Source organism: Euleptes europaea, chromosome 11 (assembly GCF_029931775.1).
Source record: "Euleptes europaea isolate rEulEur1 chromosome 11, rEulEur1.hap1, whole genome shotgun sequence".
In the NCBI taxonomy this organism is placed as follows: Eukaryota; Metazoa; Chordata; class Lepidosauria; order Squamata; family Sphaerodactylidae; genus Euleptes; species Euleptes europaea.
In genome coordinates, this window is record NC_079322.1 from 5,683,030 (window position 1) to 5,701,110 (window position 18,081).

The 18,081-nt window shown below is 49.0% G+C and overlaps 1 protein-coding gene across 1 annotated transcript in view; it reads right to left on the reverse strand.

Annotated features, from left to right (window-relative positions):
- LOC130484762 (uncharacterized) overlaps window positions 1-17,592 on the reverse strand; it is a 45,895-nt gene extending 28,303 nt beyond the window's left edge. The window contains exon 1 of the mRNA XM_056857847.1: window positions 16,318-17,592. Within this exon, the coding sequence (XP_056713825.1) occupies window positions 16,318-17,592 (1,275 nt within the window). The remainder of the gene's footprint in view (window positions 1-16,317) is intronic.
- Window positions 17,593-18,081: the final 489 nt, after the last annotated feature.

Here is an 18,081-nt window from a genome sequence, read left to right on the forward strand (position 1 = left end):
CTTGTGAGGATAGAACAGAGGAGGGGGAAACCACGCACTCTGCTCTGAGCTAGTTCTTGGAAGGAATGGTGGGATGAGCACTAAATGATGATAATCCCCTGATCTGGATGGCCCTGATCTCAGAAGCTACACTGGGTCAGCCCTGGTTAGTAGTTGGATGGGAGGCAGGCAATGGCAAACCACCTCTGAAGGTCTCTTGCCTTGAAAACCCTACTGGGTTGTCATGAGTCGGCTGTGACTTGATGGCAGTTTACACACACATACACAATGAAGACTTTCTTTTTCTCGTTCAGATCCTACTGCGAATAGTTTCATAGGGCGAACCTTATATAAGACAGAGGATTTCTCCTTACCTTTGTGCTGTCCCCACATTGTTGACAATTGAGTAACCTTGACCATATCATCTTTTTTCTAATATAAAGATGCTTCGACCCCTTGGGGTTTTCTCATTTCACTGTCTCCATACTCCTGCCCCCTCCCACATATCCCTCCTGTGGGTCTCTCTGTCATCCTCAGCAGCTACCAGCACCTGCACTGAACCTCCCTCCTGCTCCTTCCGCCTGTCTGCCTCCTCCCCAGATCAGTTTGTTCCTTCCAGTTAAAGCCACAATCCCTGGAGCTTCCCAAATTGGGCCCCAGGGATGATGTTTCCAGGGTAGCAACAGTGCACCTCACAGAGCTCCCGCGCTCTTCCCTCCATTAGACCCAGACCTACCTTTCTTGAGTAGAGGGGAAGATACAAAATATTGCGACCCTTCTTATCAGTGGCAAACAAAAATTCCTTGACACTGTTGTTGCCTTTTCAAAAGGAACAAACTGGATACGCCTCTAAGGATTCTCCCTCTCAACGGTTTCTTTATTCCATCAATGAGACAGCGCAACAACTGAATCAGAAGCTCTTTCTAGCCCTACCCCCAGCCTACCAAATACAACTGCTGCAAAAACCTGTCCTGAAAAGCTCCCTTCCCAAATGGGGACAAAGAGGAGGGACAGGTATTAGGGGGTTGAGTCCCCCTGGAGAATGATGTGCCACATGGATATGAAAAGATCTGCTATCCCCACATCAGGAGGAGCTCTTTGCCTTCTCCATTCCAACCCCTCTTCTCATCCTTTCTCATCTGCCAGAACAGTGGAAACACATCCATGTCTACGAAGACAGATCAGTCGTAGCCATTCGGGCTTATTTGTGCAGTTGCTTCTCAACGTCATCTTTTAATTGACACATTGCAATGAAGTAATTTTTAAATTTGGATGTTGTTCTTAAGTTCTCTTGGAGCGAAAGGGATTGTGTACATTATACAATCTTTAAAAGGTGAAGTACGTTTCTAGTCCCTAAGGTTCTTGCAAAAGATTCAAGTACATATCAAGAGACGGTCCTAATTGCTTAGAAACAAGGAAGCATATATATAGAACATAGAATTTATTCCAATGTTGGTTCTCATTTATATTAATAAAAATATATTTGTGCAGCTTGCCTAAAGCAACCCAAGAGGTTGGACTTCTGGCACCCTGGATCCAAGTACTGCCATGCTTTAAACATTACCATCAGCACTTTGCACAGGGGTAATATGCTGATCACAGCAGTCAGGGCTGCCAGATCCCTCTTTGCCACCGGCAGGAGGGTTTTTGGGCGGAGCCTGAGGCGAGCAGGGATTGGGGAGGGGAGGGACTTCAATGCCATAGAGTCCAATTGCCAAAGCAGCCATTTTCTCTGGGTGAACTGATCGCTAGCAGCTAGAGATCAGTTGTAATAGCGGGAGATCAGCTAGTACCTGGAGGTTGGCAACCCTACACAGCAGGCATGTATTTATTTAGAAGAAAACAAAGTAAATACTAAATCCTCTAGGGGACTTCCATGTTTCTGCATTGAAGGAGTGTTTAGGACCCCTTTCCCTTGGCTGTGGGCAGGCTAGTTTGGCTACCTTCCAGACTGTATTAGGACTGCTGAAAAAGAGGTCTGCCACCTTTGGGATGGGAATTTCCTGGAGATTTGGGGATGGAGCCACGGGAGGGAGAGGGTGGGGGTGACCTCAGCAGGGTGTAATGCCACTAGGGTTGCCAACTTCCAGGTACTAGCTGGAGATCTCCTGATATTACAACTGATCTCCAGCTGCTAGAGATCAGTTCACCTGAAGAAAACGGCCGCTTTGGCAATTGGACACTATGGCATTGAAGTCCCTCCCCTCCCCAAACCCCGCCCTCCTCAGGCACTGCCCAAAAATCTCCCGCCAGTGGCAAAGATTGACCTGGCAACCCTAAATGCCACAGAGTCAACCCTCTAAAGCAGCCCATTTTCTCCAAGGGAAGTGATCTCTGTCATCTGGGGATCAGTTGTAATTATGGGAGATTGTACCGGTTGTCTGGAGGTCAGCAAGCTTAGGGTGGGGTGGTGAAGGGAAAATAATTATAAAATTTAACGTATTCACAGGATGCAAACTAGTACATGTTGAGTAGATTTAAAAATCTACTGTCTTTCAAATATACTTTCTTAAAAGTCTGCTCTCCTGTTTATTTTCTTGGAGAAACTGGATGGCATCAGTGCAAGCCACAAGGGCAAAGGCAGCCTGGACGTCTTGACCCAAACCATCTGGACTCTCCCCTGGGACGGATTCAGAAGTGGTGGGATGTGGCCAGGCTACTGCTGGGTTGAGTGTGCATAGCTGCAAGGGAGTGTGCCAACTTTCCTTCCATCCTCTGCTCCCTATAAACACCTGCCCAGATCCCCTGTGAGACTAAACACTTTAAAAAGATCAACTGTTAACGTCATCAGTGGTCAGTCAGCCATTGCAATCTGCTGCTGTGAAATGCTGGATGGGCTTAACAGCACTATTCCATGTACTCCAAGTACTTTTCCCTTTTAAACTCAGACATGTAGGGGCACAGTTCCAGTTGGGACCAGGCTGCAAGGGGGGCAGCCTAACCTCTTCCCCCCCCCCCCAGCTGTATCAGTTCCTGATTAGAACCGGCCCAGTGAGCCAACAGTTGCCTTATTGAAGAAACATCTGGGTAGTTGTGCCTGTCCCTCTTGGTGGCAAAGAGCGGCTCCTGAGAGCTGCTTTCGACTCCAGCAAGGGCTTGACTCCCATCCCCTGTGCTGTGGTCCCAATGGACAAACCACTCCCCACATGCAAGCCTTTGAACGAAAAACATGCTGGGAGCTCTGCTCCTGGAACTCCCAGCCACATGATCTGTAGTTGATCCAGGTTGTGCTGGGAGGCCTTGAACTTCTCTCCTGATTTTATTTGAAATGACCTGCAGGCTTCCAGGAGGGAGGAACTGCTTTCTCCCAGCTTTCCACAAACTATGCAAAACGAAATTATTCAGGAGGCCTTCTTGCACAAGTAAAATAGGACTGTATTGCAATGAAATCGTTCAGAAAGTTGTATTGGTCAAGGGAGAGGGATTGTGGGGTACACCACTGTATTGCTACCTAACAATGTAAGAATGCTCCAGACTTAGGGTCGCCAATCTCCAGGTGGTGACAGGAGATCTCCTGCTATTACAACTGATCTCCAGCCGATAGAGATCAGATCACCTGGAGAAAATGACTGCTTTGGCAATTGGACTCTATGACATCGAAGTTCCTCCCCTCCCCAACCCCCCTCCCCAAGCTCCACCCCAAAAACTCCTGCCAGTGGTGAAGAGGGACGTGGTAACCCTATCCAGACTAGGTGGTTTCTACACCATTTAACATACATTTAAATGCTTATGCTTTGTTTCAGATCTGTTTTAGATTTCTGTTTGTTTTCAGCGAGAAAGGTGGGCTATAAATAACTTAATTATCATCATCCATCTGATCTCAACAGCAGCGGGGGGGGGGGTAGTTTCCCTGCAAATTGTTTTTGTAATCAATCAACCCCACCCCAGTTGCTCTCTCACTTAGAGGCATCTCCATATTTTCTTGAATGGGTGGGAAAGTAGCGGGGGGGGGGGCTATTTTGATCACAAGAATGACCCACATCCCCTGCCCTGTTGCTATGATCAGGTTTACAGCCCCAAGTCCACATTCCTCTTGTGTGGGGGGGTGTCTGCAGATCTATCCTGCATCTTACAGCCTTTGAGCTTTGGATAAGAGAATCTGGTTCTCAAGAAGTTCTTGCACAATTCTAAAGCCAGCTAAATAAAATTGCTGATTATCTTTGTTGGTAGGTGGGGAGGAAGCAAGCTCTGTGGTCTGTATTAGAACCTGAGAGACATTTTAAACCTATTAATATTATTTGGTCTTTATTTTAAAGAAAGGAAGAAAGGAAACTAACTATGTCAAATACAAAGTCATCCCAGTGAGAAGAGACATACCTGGCTTCCTCCTTTCCTGCTCCAGCATTCCTTCAGTACAAGGTAAACCCAAATATCACTTAAATAAGATGTTCTAATCTTAAATAGAGTGAAATGTGAGAATTAGACAGCAAGATGTTTAACCGGGCGTGGTTTTGTCACTTTATCACTTTGAATAGGGATTAATGATCAAGATTACCTTCTTTAGCCCAGAGTGGATGGGAACCAGCAGATTAGATTTCAGTAAACTCTTCTGGATGAACAAGGCTGCTCCAGCATATCTTTAATGCACAGAAAGTAATGACCAAACATCTCATGTGTGCTTTAATGAAAACTTTCCATCCTCTTCCTTGTATGCATACGGACTGTATGGCAGCTTTCCTCACTGGGCAAAGAGACTTTTACTCCACCCATTTTTGAAAACAAGAGTGTTCAGAGCTTCTCAGAATGGTGTTGCGTGGAACTGAATCCTCTGAATCCTCTGGAGGTTTTCAGGGATGTTTGGCCAGCATGGTAGAACGTCCTGCTTTGTCGCCATTTGGTCAAAGTCACATGGCAACACCCCCCCTCCCAAAACAGCGTTTGCTCTCCCTGTCTCCTTTGTAACTGCCATTCTCTGCTTCCGTCTCTGGCAGGCTTTTTGCTGATTTTTCAGCAAGCCACTGACCCCCGGGGGATGCTGGATGGGGGAGCCACAGGGCCCACTCCGGTGGCTGTGCAGCCTACTGCCGCAGCTACTCTTGGCCAGGGCCCTCAGCCTCAGTTGATAGCACATGGGGAGATGGGGCTCCCCTTAGGATCCCACCTTCCCCAGGCTCTCACAGACAAAATACTTAGAGGGGAATATGTGGATATCTTTTCACTGCTGAACAGGGATGAGGAGCCAAAAGGGAGAGACAAGGAAGGGCATAGGGATGACGATAAGTGGCGAAGAAAGAAAGTGGACCGCACTTGGCCCAACTGGTTGGTAGGTTACCTTATCTATCAGGGGGTGATTGTGCATGAACAGCCATCCAGGGCCTCGGCCTTGGTCAAGTATCTGGACATCATTAATCATGCTTATAACGAGTTCATGGGTCAGGCTTGGCTCCAATACGACGAGAATTTCAGAGTGCGAGCGGCTCTTAACCCAGCACTTGCTTGGGACGTCCCGCAGGGTGAGTTGTGGATGCAGTGCATGATGCCTGCAAGGGCAGTGCAGGGTGAGAGGTCCCACAGTGGACACCTCATCAATCGCGCCCCAAGCTTCAGGCCCCCGCTGAAGCTTGGGTTCAACCCCGCTTGCTTTGCTGGGATTTCAGTTCCACCGGCCGCTGCGATCATCGCCCCTGCAGATACAGGCACGAATGCCCCATCTGTACGGAACCCCACCCCGTCACTTCCTGCCCCAAGGGTCGACCCCATAGGCGGGGTCGAGGGGACCAGGGCTGGGGGTAGAAAGGAGCTGCCACAGGCGCTGCTCCTAAAGGCGCCCAATCCAATTAAAGTCCCCGAACTCAGGTGCCTTTTAACTGCCTACCTGAAGGATTTGGACGTGCGGTATTTGATTGACGGTTTTACATATGGTTTTCGGATCCCAGCGGTAGGCTCTAGGGTGCATAGCATGGCCAGGAATCTGAAGTCAATAACTGGGATGGAGGGTGTAGTTAAAACAAAAATTGATAAGGAAGTCAAGGAAGGCAGAGTAGCAGGCCCGTTCAGTGACTTGCCCCTAAAAAATCTGTGTATTTCACCACTGAGTATAGTCCCAAAGAAGGCTCCTGGGGAGTTTAGGCTGATACATCATCTATCATTCCCGAAGGGCGGATCGGTGAATGATGCCATTCCCCAAGAGCTTTGTTCGGTCAAATATTCATCCTTTGATAATGCAGTGCGTTTGATACGCACTTTTGGAGAGGGTGCACTGTTGGGGAAGTGCGACATTAAGTCTGTGTTCCGCCTCCTCCCCGTCCATCCACTTGACTTCGATCTCCTGGGTTTCTCATTTCAAGGCAAATTCTATTTTGACAAGGCATTGTCTATGGGGTGTTCCATATCTTGCGCGGCATTTGAGAAATTCAGTTCCATGCTTGAGTGGGCAGTTAAGGTGCTTTCTGGTCTACCCAGCGTAACACATTATCTAGATGATTTCCTTTTTGCAGGCCCCCCAGAGTTGCATAGGTGTTTGGAGCTCATGCAGCGACTTCATGCATTATGCGGGGAGCTGGGAGTGCCCCTAGCCCACGAAAAGACCGAGGGCCCATCCACCAAGCTGACCTATCTAGGAATCGAACTGGATACCGTGGGGCAGCTTTCGAGGCTGCCAGTCCAAAAGCTTGCTGAGCTACGGGGCCTCGTGCTTGGTGCTATGCAGGCAAGGAAAGTCACGCTGCATGAGCTCCAATCATTGGTGGGATATTTGAATTTTGCATGCAGGGTAGTCACGCCGAGGCGTGCCTTTGTGCATTGCCTCTGCCGGGCCATGGCCGGCGTGCGGGCCGCTCACCACAGGATACGGGTCACTACCGCCATGAGGCAGGACCTTTGCATGTGGGCCCGTTTTTTGGAAAGTTACAATGGGGTATCTTTCTGGAGGGAAGACCTTTTGCTCGAGGCAGAACTTCAGGTGCACTCTGATGCAGCTGGGGCCCACGGGTTTGGCGTTTACTTCCGGGGCAGGTGGTGTGCCGAGCGGTGGCCAGCAGAATGGAAGGCCAGTGACATTATAAGGGACCTCACTTTCCTAGAATTTTTCCCAATGGTAGTGGCAGTTCACATCTGGCCGGAGGCTCTAGCCAATCATTCAGTGCGTTTCTGGTGTGACAATCAGGCTGTGGTCCACATCGTTAACACACTGTCCTCCCAGTCCCCTAGAGTCATGTCCTTGGTGCGGGCTTTTGTACTACAGCGCCTCAAATATAACATCCTCTTTTCAGCTCGCCATGTTCCTGGAATAACAAATAATTGCGCTGATGCACTATCCCGTTTTCAGATAGAGCGCTTCAGGAGCCTGGCCCCTCTAGCCCAGGAATCACCAGAGGAGATGCCCGTGGCACTGTGGAGCCTTGGAGGGGTGAGGCCTGGCGTGCCATAAACAACTCTTTGGCCCCGCGTACTCGGAATGGCTGTGCCAGGAGTTTCCGGGCTTTTGAGGATTTTAGGGGGAAGGAGCAGCTGCAGCCGGTTTGGCTTATACCGGTGGACCACCTCATGCAGTACTGCGTCCAGCTGCACAACACGAGTACACGGTTTCCACTATATCTGGCCGCCTGTCAGCTTTGGCATTCTACGCAAAGGCCGCCGGGAAGGCAGACACGGCAGGCGACTTTAGGGTGAGGAGGATGCTGGAGGGGTGGGCCAGAGCAGAGCCAAGGAAGCCAGATGCCAGGGCCCGTGTCCCCCGAGTTGCTAGCAGGTTTGTCTCTGGCCTCAGAAGCGCACTGCGCCTCAGCTTTCGAGGTCAAACTGTATCGTGCAGCTGCCCTCCTGGCCTTCTTTGGGGCCCTGCGGATTAGTGAATTGTTAGTGCGATCCAAATGGGACCAATCAGGCAGAGCACTGCATATGTGGGATGTTTCCGTAACGGCCACGGGTTTAGCGGTCAGGCTCCGAGCATCTAAGACCGATCAGAAGGGTAAGGGAGAGGTATTTCAATTGTACCCTTGTGCATCAGTGGCCATTTGCCCCGTGCAAGCCGTGCAGAGCTATGTTGCAACACGGGGACAGGGATCTAGGCCTTTTTTCCAGCATGCCGATGGCAAGCCACTTACTAGGTACCAGTTCTGGGCGGTGGTGAAGAGAGTTTTAGCTAGACTGGGAGCCCCCCCCCCTCACCTTTTTGGTACTCACTCCTTTCGCATTGGGGCTGCCTCCACAGCGGCCACTTTGGGACATGGGGATAAAATGGTTAAGGCAGTTGGCAGGTGGGGATCAGCAGCCTTCAGGTCTTATGACAGACCTTTGGTTGCAGTGGCACAGCTACAAGGAGTGGGGCCGGGGCAGGGATCCTCTGCAGCGGCACACTGACATTTTGTCTTTACAGGCTGCCAGCGCAGGAGGAGGCGGGTTCTCATCTGTGGCCACAGCATTATCTTTTGGGCTAGCCGCAGGGCAGCCACAGGGGGTTTCAGCATGCAGCTGGGTTTAAGTGAAACGATGCTGATTGCATGGCTGGGCAGAAGGGGCATGCAGTGGGAACAGTTATTGCCAACCCTCCACGACCACCTGAAGGCGTCTCACCCACCTCAAGTAATCGTCATCCACTTGGGCGAGAATGACATGGGAAAGCGGCCTGGAAAGTCTATTGTTTTGCAAGCCCTGGTGGACTTTGAGCACCTGAGGGCCCTCGTGCCCGGCGTACGGTTGGTTTGGTCAGACATGCTCCAGAGATGGGTCTGGAAGGGCGCATTGGCCCCAGGGCACCTGGAAAGGGCTCGGGCAAAGGTGAATGGTGAAATACGGCATGCGGTAGTCTCAGAGGATGTCTTGCATATTGCGCATTCGGAAATCAAGCACTGCTTTCCACACCTATACAGACCTGATGGGGTCCATCTTTCGGATGCAGGCTATGACATCTTCTTGAGGGATCTGCAGCGAAGCCTCCTAGAGGGCAAGTGGGGGCTGGGGGCGGACCAAGCATTGGGCTGATCCACCCCCCGTGGCTGGAGCAGTGCGGGAAAAAGGTGGCTTCATGGTTCATGTTACAACTCCGGTGAGCACCCTGAGGCATCACTTGGGAAGAGGAAGGAGTAACCCTCAAACCAGGACTGGGGCCTCGGTGCCTGGCAGGGACCTGGGACAGGGACTCCTTGAGGGGTGCCGCTATCCTTTACCTATAGACCTCGCGGCTAGGGTGGATTGGACGTGGCACACCTCCCTCGAGCACTAAAAAGGCTTGGCAAGGAAGAGCAGGAGCCGTACCACATGTGACAGCTCGGAGCTCAGAGCCAGGGTGGGTCTCGCCCTTAGAACGGGGATGCAAAAGCAAGAGGAGGCCTGACTCTTCAGCATCCCCGCAATGGCCTGCACTGCAGTCAGTTATTGGGGATGTTTTGGTTTTGTGCGCTGCAGATCCCTCTTGAACGATTAAATAAAGTTGGCCCTTTTATTATCCCAGCTCTGGTGTCAGCTCTCATTATTTACGCATCCGCGGACAATGATATTTTACTTGAGTGGTCTTCATATTTGCTGAAGCACTAACAGTAGCCTGAGAAAAAAGGACTTGGTCCAGCTATGAGAACAAACACGTCTGATTATACCTCTAACACAGAACAGCTTGTCCGTGTCAGCTCTGTGGACTCTTTCACACATTGCGCAGCTTCCAAGACTTTTGTGGTGGTGCTTGTTTTGCCCCCCCCCCCCAGCCCTCTAGGCCCGTTCTGGCTCTCTGGTGAGGGTGCTGGCACAGAGCACCTGCCTGCAAACAACAGTCCTACTTCACCCATTTAAAAATGCCACATATGAGGAGGCCCATTGGAATCCCATGAGTTTCAATATGGAAAGGAATGAAGCCCTCTGTGATTCTCACAAGCTGTGCGTGTAAACTAGCTGCGGAAACAGCCTCTGGTTCTGGGGGTGGTGTTTTGCAATCTTTTATTTCTTTAAATTCAGGTAGTCACTATTCTTTTTCATTGCTAGTTCGGCGCTTGGGAGACATCTTCACGTGTAAGTGCACAGAGACTGGGGTGGCTCGCTTTGGTCCTTTAGGAACTCTGTAAGGCAAGAAGATGACAAATAATTAGAAAGAGGTCAAATCCTCCTGAGTTTAGGGCTACTGCTAATTTGAAAGAGGTTTGGTCCTCTGTGCTAACAGAGCAACCTTTTGTTTAAAAAAACCCACAACACCCAAACTCCTGCCACAGCTGTTCCCCAGAGGTCGGAATAGGATAAGTGCACACCACATGAGCAGCGTTCTCTTTTTTAAACAACTTTCCATTCTGGGGAGGGGGAACCCCTCCTATTTTGTGTTTTCAGTTATACGTGTTTGATTGTCAGACAGCAGCTTTGTGTCCTCAATTCAGTGGTGTAACAGAAGAAGCAGCGTTGGTTTTTATATGTTGACTTTCTCTACCACTTAAGGAAGAATCAATCTGGCCTTCAATCACCTTCCGTTCCTTTCTCCACAACAGACACTCTGTGAGGTAGGTGGGGCTGAGAGAGTGTGACTCGCCCAAGGCCACCCAGCTGGCTTCATGTGTAGGAGTGGGGAAACCAATCCAGTTCACCAGATTAGCCTCCGCCACTCATGTGGAGGAGTGGGGAATCAAACCCGGTTGTCCAGATCAGAGTCCACTGCTCCAAACCACTGCTCTTAACCACCACACCACGCTGACTCCCAGTTCTCCCTCCAGGTCCCTTCAGTTCTTCTGTGCGCTCTTTCAGTGTATGCGCAAGAGACAACAGAATGCAGTAGCTACAGCATTACTTCCCAAGCCCCTGCTCCAGGGAAACTGGAGTCAGATTTCTGTCATATCTTGCCGAAAGTTTACTTTACACTGTATCCTCCTTGGAGAACAGTTAATTTGTCTGTCTGCATTGAGAGTGAACAATCCAGTCAAACGCAGCAGAGAAATGCTGCAAAAATCCCTACCCTCACTGGAAGGAGGCAGGCACAAAGCTGAAGGTCATGCAGGGTTACAGCAGACAGCTTCCTCTGAGGGCCAGTCCTTTTTCATTCCACATAAAAGCTTCCAATGGTCTATGCTACCCATGAAAGGCTTACGGGAACCCTTCCTAGATATAAGATGCCTGAGAAGTATCCAACTCTCTGGGATTGGCCTCGTGTTCAGTGCACATGAGCGGATGTCTGGACCATTCGACTGGTCCAAAACGCAGCATCTTCTGGGCTACTGCCAGGGGGGCTGGATACTGGCCCTTTGACAGATTTCTTTCTTGGGCATCTGCTTCTCACATATCAACGCGGAAAGATCTGCTCTGGATGCTTATTTTCAGGTTTGATTCAAGGGCTTGAAGTCAGGCTACTTGAAGGACCACTACCTTCAGTCCTGCCCACCCCTGCCAGTTCACACCCGCTGCACCTACTCTACTCTCTTGTAGGTGCCAGGCTTAGGGCTGTGCATATCGATAAACCCGAGCAGAAAATAAGCTGGGAAATTGCCATTTTGGCTTATTTCGGGCTTCGGGTTTACCGGTAGCAAAAGGCAGGGGAATAAGCCGAGCCGAGCAGGCGATTCCTGGTGAAGCCGATTAGAGAACTGGCTTTTTAGGAATCGACTTTCCCCTGGCTTTTGTTGCAAGGAGAGCTATCTCCTTGCTTCCTGCTGCAGCCTACCTTGATTTTTTGCTAGGGAGGATAATCTAATGTGGGCAAGGAAGGAGGGCCATGAATTCTCATTGGCCAGTTCAGGAACAACAGTGTTCTTTGCCCAATCATAGAAGCTGGGATTATATTCAAACTTTTCTGTACTTGGCCAAAGAAAGATCAGGCCATTCCTCAGAGGTTTGAGAGAGTTCGGTGGCTGCCTGGTTCTCCCTCTGCGTTCCTGGGTCTTGGTGCCTCATCCTGATCTGATGGATCCATGCTCCATACAAAAGCATTGCAAAGTCTCACTTTGCAGTGCTTCTGTATACAGGAGGGGGGGTGACCTCTTCCAGACGCCATAAAATCGGACCCCCTGGCCCAATCTTCACTAAACTTGGGGGTTCTTGTAAGAAGACTCCCTTCAAGCTACCCTGAAAATTTGGGACCTCTACCTCCAAAAATGCCCCCACAGGAGCTTCGCAAAAAAAATCCCCATAGACTTTGGTGGTGGGAATTATCAATTAGCCTAGTTCCCACATAGACGCGAGGTGGAGAGGAAGCAGGCTAATTGAAAGTTTCCACCATGGAGGCTATGGGGGATTTTTTGCAAAGCTCTCATGGGGGCATCTTTGCAGGTAGAGGTCCCAGATTTTCAGGGTAGCTTGAAGGGACTCTCCTTGCAAGAACCCCCAAGTTTGGTGTAGATTGGGTCAGGGGGTTCCAAAGTTATGGGGTCTGGAAGGGGTCACCCCCATCCTCCATAGAGAAGAAATAGTGAAGTGGCCGTGGTCAGATTCTCTGTTGCAATCTTCGCTATGCTTTTCTACAGAGAAGCCCGGCAAACATTCCCTCCATTGAAAGCAATGGGCAGGGAGGGAAACTTTGCCAGGCTCCTCCATAGAACCCCTGACCCAATCTACACCAAACTTGGGGGGTTCTTGCAAGGGGAGTCCCTTCAAGCTACCCTGAAAATTTGGGACCTCAACCTGCAAAAATGCCCCCACAGGAGCCGCAAAAAGCAGCGAAAAGTCGACATAGGCTTTAATGGGCCAAATATTTTCGAGAAACCCGAATAAAAGCCGAATTCCCATATTTACCAGTATGGGAATTTGGCTTATTTCAGGTTTCTCAGAAAAAATCAGGCCCAACAAACCCAAACGCAATATTTCCTTTTTTGTTTTTTTTGCACACCCCTAGCCAGACTGAAACATTACTTTTTAAACCCCGGCTTTTATCTAAGCTGTTGGATCTTTTGAAATGGTTTTACAATCTGCTTCTACCCTAACAACTGTTTTACAAGGATCCTTTTAGGCTGCTAAATGTTATGTGCTATTTTAATGCTCTGGTTGTTTTATAACAGCTGGTTTTTAAGGTGCCCTTGGACTTCTGTTTTATTTGGCTACAACAGCCTAACATGGTTACGCCTTCCGAAATCATCATGGTAACCTTGAACCAACCAGTCTCTCAGTCTAACGTCCTCATTTATTTACTTACTTCATTTATACACTGCCTTTCTTTCTGATGGGGCCCAAAGCAGTTTACATCATTCTCCTCGTCTTTGATTTATCCCGAGTCTTATCCTGTGAGGTTGGTTAGGCGGAGTGTCCATGACTGGCCCACGGCCACCCAGCAAGCTTCCGCAACAGAGTGGAGATTCGAAATGGGTCTTAGTCCAACATTAACCACTATACCACACTGTCTTTCCTTAGAGCTGTTACAAGTAATAACAGGGAGGAAAGAAGAACAGTGCATGCCAGAGGAAGGGTGGGATAACAAAGTACTAAATAAATAAGACGAATCAAAGTGAAACAACATAGAGAGAACAATCCTGTTTGGAAAGGGGCCATTTGATAGTGAAACCAGACAGCCCCCGTGTCAAGTGGGGCTTCTGCTCTATTTGTAAAGCTCTCCATCCGCGAAGGGGATGGAATGGAATGGTCTCAGCGCCATAAAGCTACGGCACAACAGTCTTCTCCTTACCTTTTGGCTGACTTGTGATCACTCCCCATCCTCTCCCCACAGGCTGGCACCCTGTCCTTTGAACGGAGATCAGGAAATGAAGTTTGCACCTGGGCCTCTGTACATAAGCGAGACGAACGCCATTTCTTGCCACGGGGTATTTCGACAAAGGAAGTCTGAACTTGTGCTTCAGTAAATATGGGAGGTTTCGACTTCCCCTCCACTTTTGAAATTGGCTCTAGTCTCTTCTCCAGTACTATTGGGAATAAAGGTGAATTCTTGTCAAAGGATAGGCCAAGGCTGGCGGTTTGCATTTGCACTTCTGCTTCCTGTCTAGTGGTCCATACTTCAAGCAGGGAGGCTGGCAGCTGAGGGTCCGTCTGCGCAAGGAGAGCAGCTTCCGTGTTTGCGGGCAATGGCAGATGCCCTGGGCTGGCAGTTCGTGGCAGGACAGTGATTTCACGAGTGGCACCAGCCAAATCACCCTTAGAAGACAGCACCCAGGGACTGGGCAGTTCTTCCAGGGTCTGCGTATCAAGCTGTGAGGTTTGCCCCTCGGTTCCAGTTGGTGAGGGGCTGGACCTTGGCATTTCAGAGCTTTCCAAAGGCTCCCTTGCTTTCCACATTTCAAGCAAGGAGGGTTTCTTATCAAGCCTGAGTTGATTTGGGGGTGGAGATTCAGGTGTGACTATTTGCATCGGGCTTTCAGACTGTGATTGGAGGAGTGGTTCTTCCATGGATTCTGGCAAATCCAGCCAAGAAGTTTGCATCTGGGCATTACTTAGTTCTTTTGCCTTCCATATGTCGAAGAAGGAGGTCTGTGCCTCAGTGTCAGCTTGGGATGGGAGAGGAGATTTAGTTATTTCTGGTGTGGGTGACTGCACTACATTTTCAGGTTGTGGTGGAAGGAGAAGTTCTTCCACAGATTTTGACATATCCATCTGAGAGGTTTGGGCCAGGGAATTGCTTACTTCTTTTGTCTTCCATATGTCAAGGAAGGAGGTTTGTACCTCAGTGTCAATTTGAGGTGGAGGTGAAGATTCAGCTGTCTCAGATGTAGGAGATTGCTCTGCATTTTCAGGTTGTGAGGGGAGAGATGGTTCTCCCAAGGATTTTGGCATATCCATCCAAGAGGTTTGGGCCATGGAATTGCTTACTTCTTTGTTCTTCCATATGTCAAGGAAAGAGGTTTGTACCTCAGTGTTGACTTGAGATGGAGGTGAAGATTTAGCTGTCTCAGATGTAGGAGACCGCACTACATTTTCAGGTTGTGAGGGGAGAGGTGGTTCCCCGAAGGATTTTGGCATATCCATCTGAGAGGTTTGGGCCAGGGAATTGCTTACTTCTTTTTTCTTCCATATGTCAAGGAAAGAGGTTTGCACCTCAGTGTCGATTTGAGATGGAGGTGAAGATTCAGCTGTCTCAGATGTAGGAGACCGCACCACATTTTCAGGTTGTGGTGGAAGGAGAAGTTCTTCCACAGATTTTGACATATCCATCTGAGAGGTTTGGGCCAGGGAATTGCTTACTTCTTTTGTCTTCCATATGTCAAGGAAAGAGGTTTGTACCTCATTGTTGACTTGAGATGGAGGTGAAGATTTAGCTGTCTCAGATGTAGGAGACCGCACTACATTTTCAGGTTGTGAGGGGAGAGGTGGTTCTCCCAAGGATTTTGGCATATCTATCTGAGAGGTTTGGGCCAGGGAATTGATTACTTCTTTTTTCTTCCATATGTCAAGGAAAGAGGTTTGCACCTCAGTGTCGATTTGAGATGGAGGTGAAGATTCAGCTGTCTCAGATGTAGGAGACCGCACCACATTTTCAGGTTGTTGTGGAAGGAGAAGTTCTTCCACAGATTTTGACATATCCATCTGAGAGGTTTGGGCCAGGGAATTGCTTACTTCTTTTGTCTTCCATATGTCAAGGAAGGAGGTTTGTACCTCAGTGTTGATTTGAGGTGGAGGTGAAGATTCAGCTGTCTCAGATGTAGGAGACCGCTCCACATTTTCAGGTTGTGAGGGGAAAGGTGGTTCTCCCAAGGATCTTGGCATATCTATCTGAGAGGTTTGGGCCAGGGAATTGCTTACTTCTTTTGTCTTCCATATGTCAAGGAAGGAGGTTTGTACCTCAGTGTTGACTTGAGATGGAGGTGAAGATACAGCTGTCTCAGATGTAGGAGACCGCACTACATTTTCAGTTTGGGAGGGGAGAGGTTGTTCTCCCAAGGATTTTGGCATATCCATCTGCGAGGTTTGGGCCTGGGCGTCCCGTAGATCTTTTGTCTTCAATATCTCAAGGAGGGAGGTTTGAACCTGGGTGTCCATTTGTGATGGTGGAGGGGACTCTAATTCTGCCTCTTTCACATCCAGTATTGAGGTCTGCAGCTGAGCATCAGCATGCAACCGTGTTTCACGCCACCTGCTACCTGCAGGGATTTCAACATCTGAGGTTTGTACCACAGCATCAGTTTGCGATGACAGAGGAAGCTCTTCTTGTGCATCCGGGATCTCAAGTAAGGAAGTTTGCACCCGCAAACTATCAGTTTTTTCTTTTTTCCTCCACATATCTAGCAAATAAGTTTGTACCTCCAGATCAGTTTGTAAAGGAGAATTCTCTTCTTTTGGCCTCAGGAACTCAGACGGCTCCTGCTGCACACTGCCTGGTTCTTTTGATTTGAATATTTCAAGAAAGGAGGTCTGTGCTGGTCTATCAATTTGTTGAGTGGGAGGAGACTCAAGCGTCTGTTTTGGCAACTCAGTTGCTGAGGTCTGTGTTGGAACATCAGCCTTTGGGTTTGCCTTCCAAATGTCAAACAGTGATGATTGCACATGACTGCCCATTACTAATGGAGGAGGGGGCTCCACTTCTGTTGTGGCTAAACCCAAATCGGAAGTCTGAAACTGGGCATCAGCCAAGTCTCGTGATCGCCATATGTCAAGCAAGGAAGTTTGTGTCTCAGCCTTGTCCCATGACTGATGGCAAGGTTTCACTTCTTCCGCTGTCGGTTCACGCTCCGAGGTCTGCACCTCAGCGTTGGCTTGTAGGCGTGATGCCCGCCACCTATTTCCCTGAGGAATTTCAAAAGACGACGTCTGTACCTCGCTGTCAGCTGTCAGTGATAAAAGAGGTTCCCTTCGGGCTGGAGCCTGAGAAGCTGTTTGCACTTCTGGAAATTCGTGGTACCACTTGCGGATCTGGGATTCGATTAGCTGAGGTGTAATAAGATACTCCCTTCCTTCTGTTATCTCCTCCTGATTTCCATCCATGGCCTCAATCAGAGACAAGGAGGAGTACTTACGGAGGTCAGCTTCTGAAGTCTCTCCCTGGGTCACAGTGTGTGATGAGGAAGACATCTTCATTAGTTCTGGGTCAGAGGTTTGTATCTGGACTTCTTTTGCTGGGGATGGGAGAAGAAGCTTCCCTGCCCGCTCGTAATCTGAGGATGCTGTAACTTGTGCTGAAGAAAGACGCTCCTTCAGAAGCTCAACATTTAAGACCTGACCTTGAGCTGCAGAGTCCGACAAAGCAGAAGGTTTCCTCTGCAATTCATAAATCGAAGTTTGCGCCTGTGGATCATTCACTGACAGCGAAGAAACCTTCTTCAGCAACTCAGTGCGGGATGTCGATTCCATCGTTTCAATCTGTGATAGGAAAGAAAGCTTCTTCAGAAGCTCAATAGTTGATGGCTGGAATTGGTAATCATAATGTTGTGACAAACTCTGCTTATCCTCTCCCTGAATCTCAGGACCAGATGTCTGTATGCCAGTTTCCATTGGCTTAGATGGGAGAATATTCTCTTTTATGGCAAGAGGAGACTCCAACTCCTCTGCCAGCATCTCTGATTTTTCTGACTTGAGTTTTGAAGGCTGCAGCATTCCACCTTGCAGCAGAGAAACCGACTTTTCCAGGGAAATATTTGATGTTTGTACCTGGGCTGCAGCTTTTAGCCGGGCGGAACGCCAGTCGTTCCCAGGTGGTATTTCTACAGGTAACGTTTGTGCCTCAGCATTGGTGTACAAAGGATATAACGTGCTGAAGTCCGTCTCTGACAGCTGAGAAGGTGATCTGTTGCTCTGTTGCTCGGTTTCGATGGATGACGTTTCTTCCTTTTCTGACATATCTGAAAATGAAGTCTGTATTTGGATGTCTGATTCTGAATGAGGCATTGAAAGATTTGAAGTCTGTACCTGGGCCTCAACGAACATTGGTAAAGAAGCTATTTTCTCCAATACTTCTAAATAGGAGGGCTGTGCCTGGACTGAGATTACAGACTGCCTTTCAGGGAAGGGAAGAAATGAGGTTTGCACCTGAGTCTCTCTTTCTCCGGGCAAAGCAAGCAGCGATGTTTGCACCTGAGTCTCTCTTTCTCCAGGCAAAGAAAGCAGCGATGTTTGCACTTGAGCCTCCCTTTCTCTGGACATGGAAAGCAGCGATGTTTGCAGTTGAGCCTCCTTTTCTCTGAGCATGGAAAGCAGCAACGTTTGCACTTGAGCCTCCCTTTCTCTGGGCATGGAAAGCAGTGATGTTTGCACTTGAGCCTCCATTTCTCTGGGCATGGAAAGCAGCGATGTTTGCACTTGAGCCTCTCTTTCTTTGACCATGGAAAG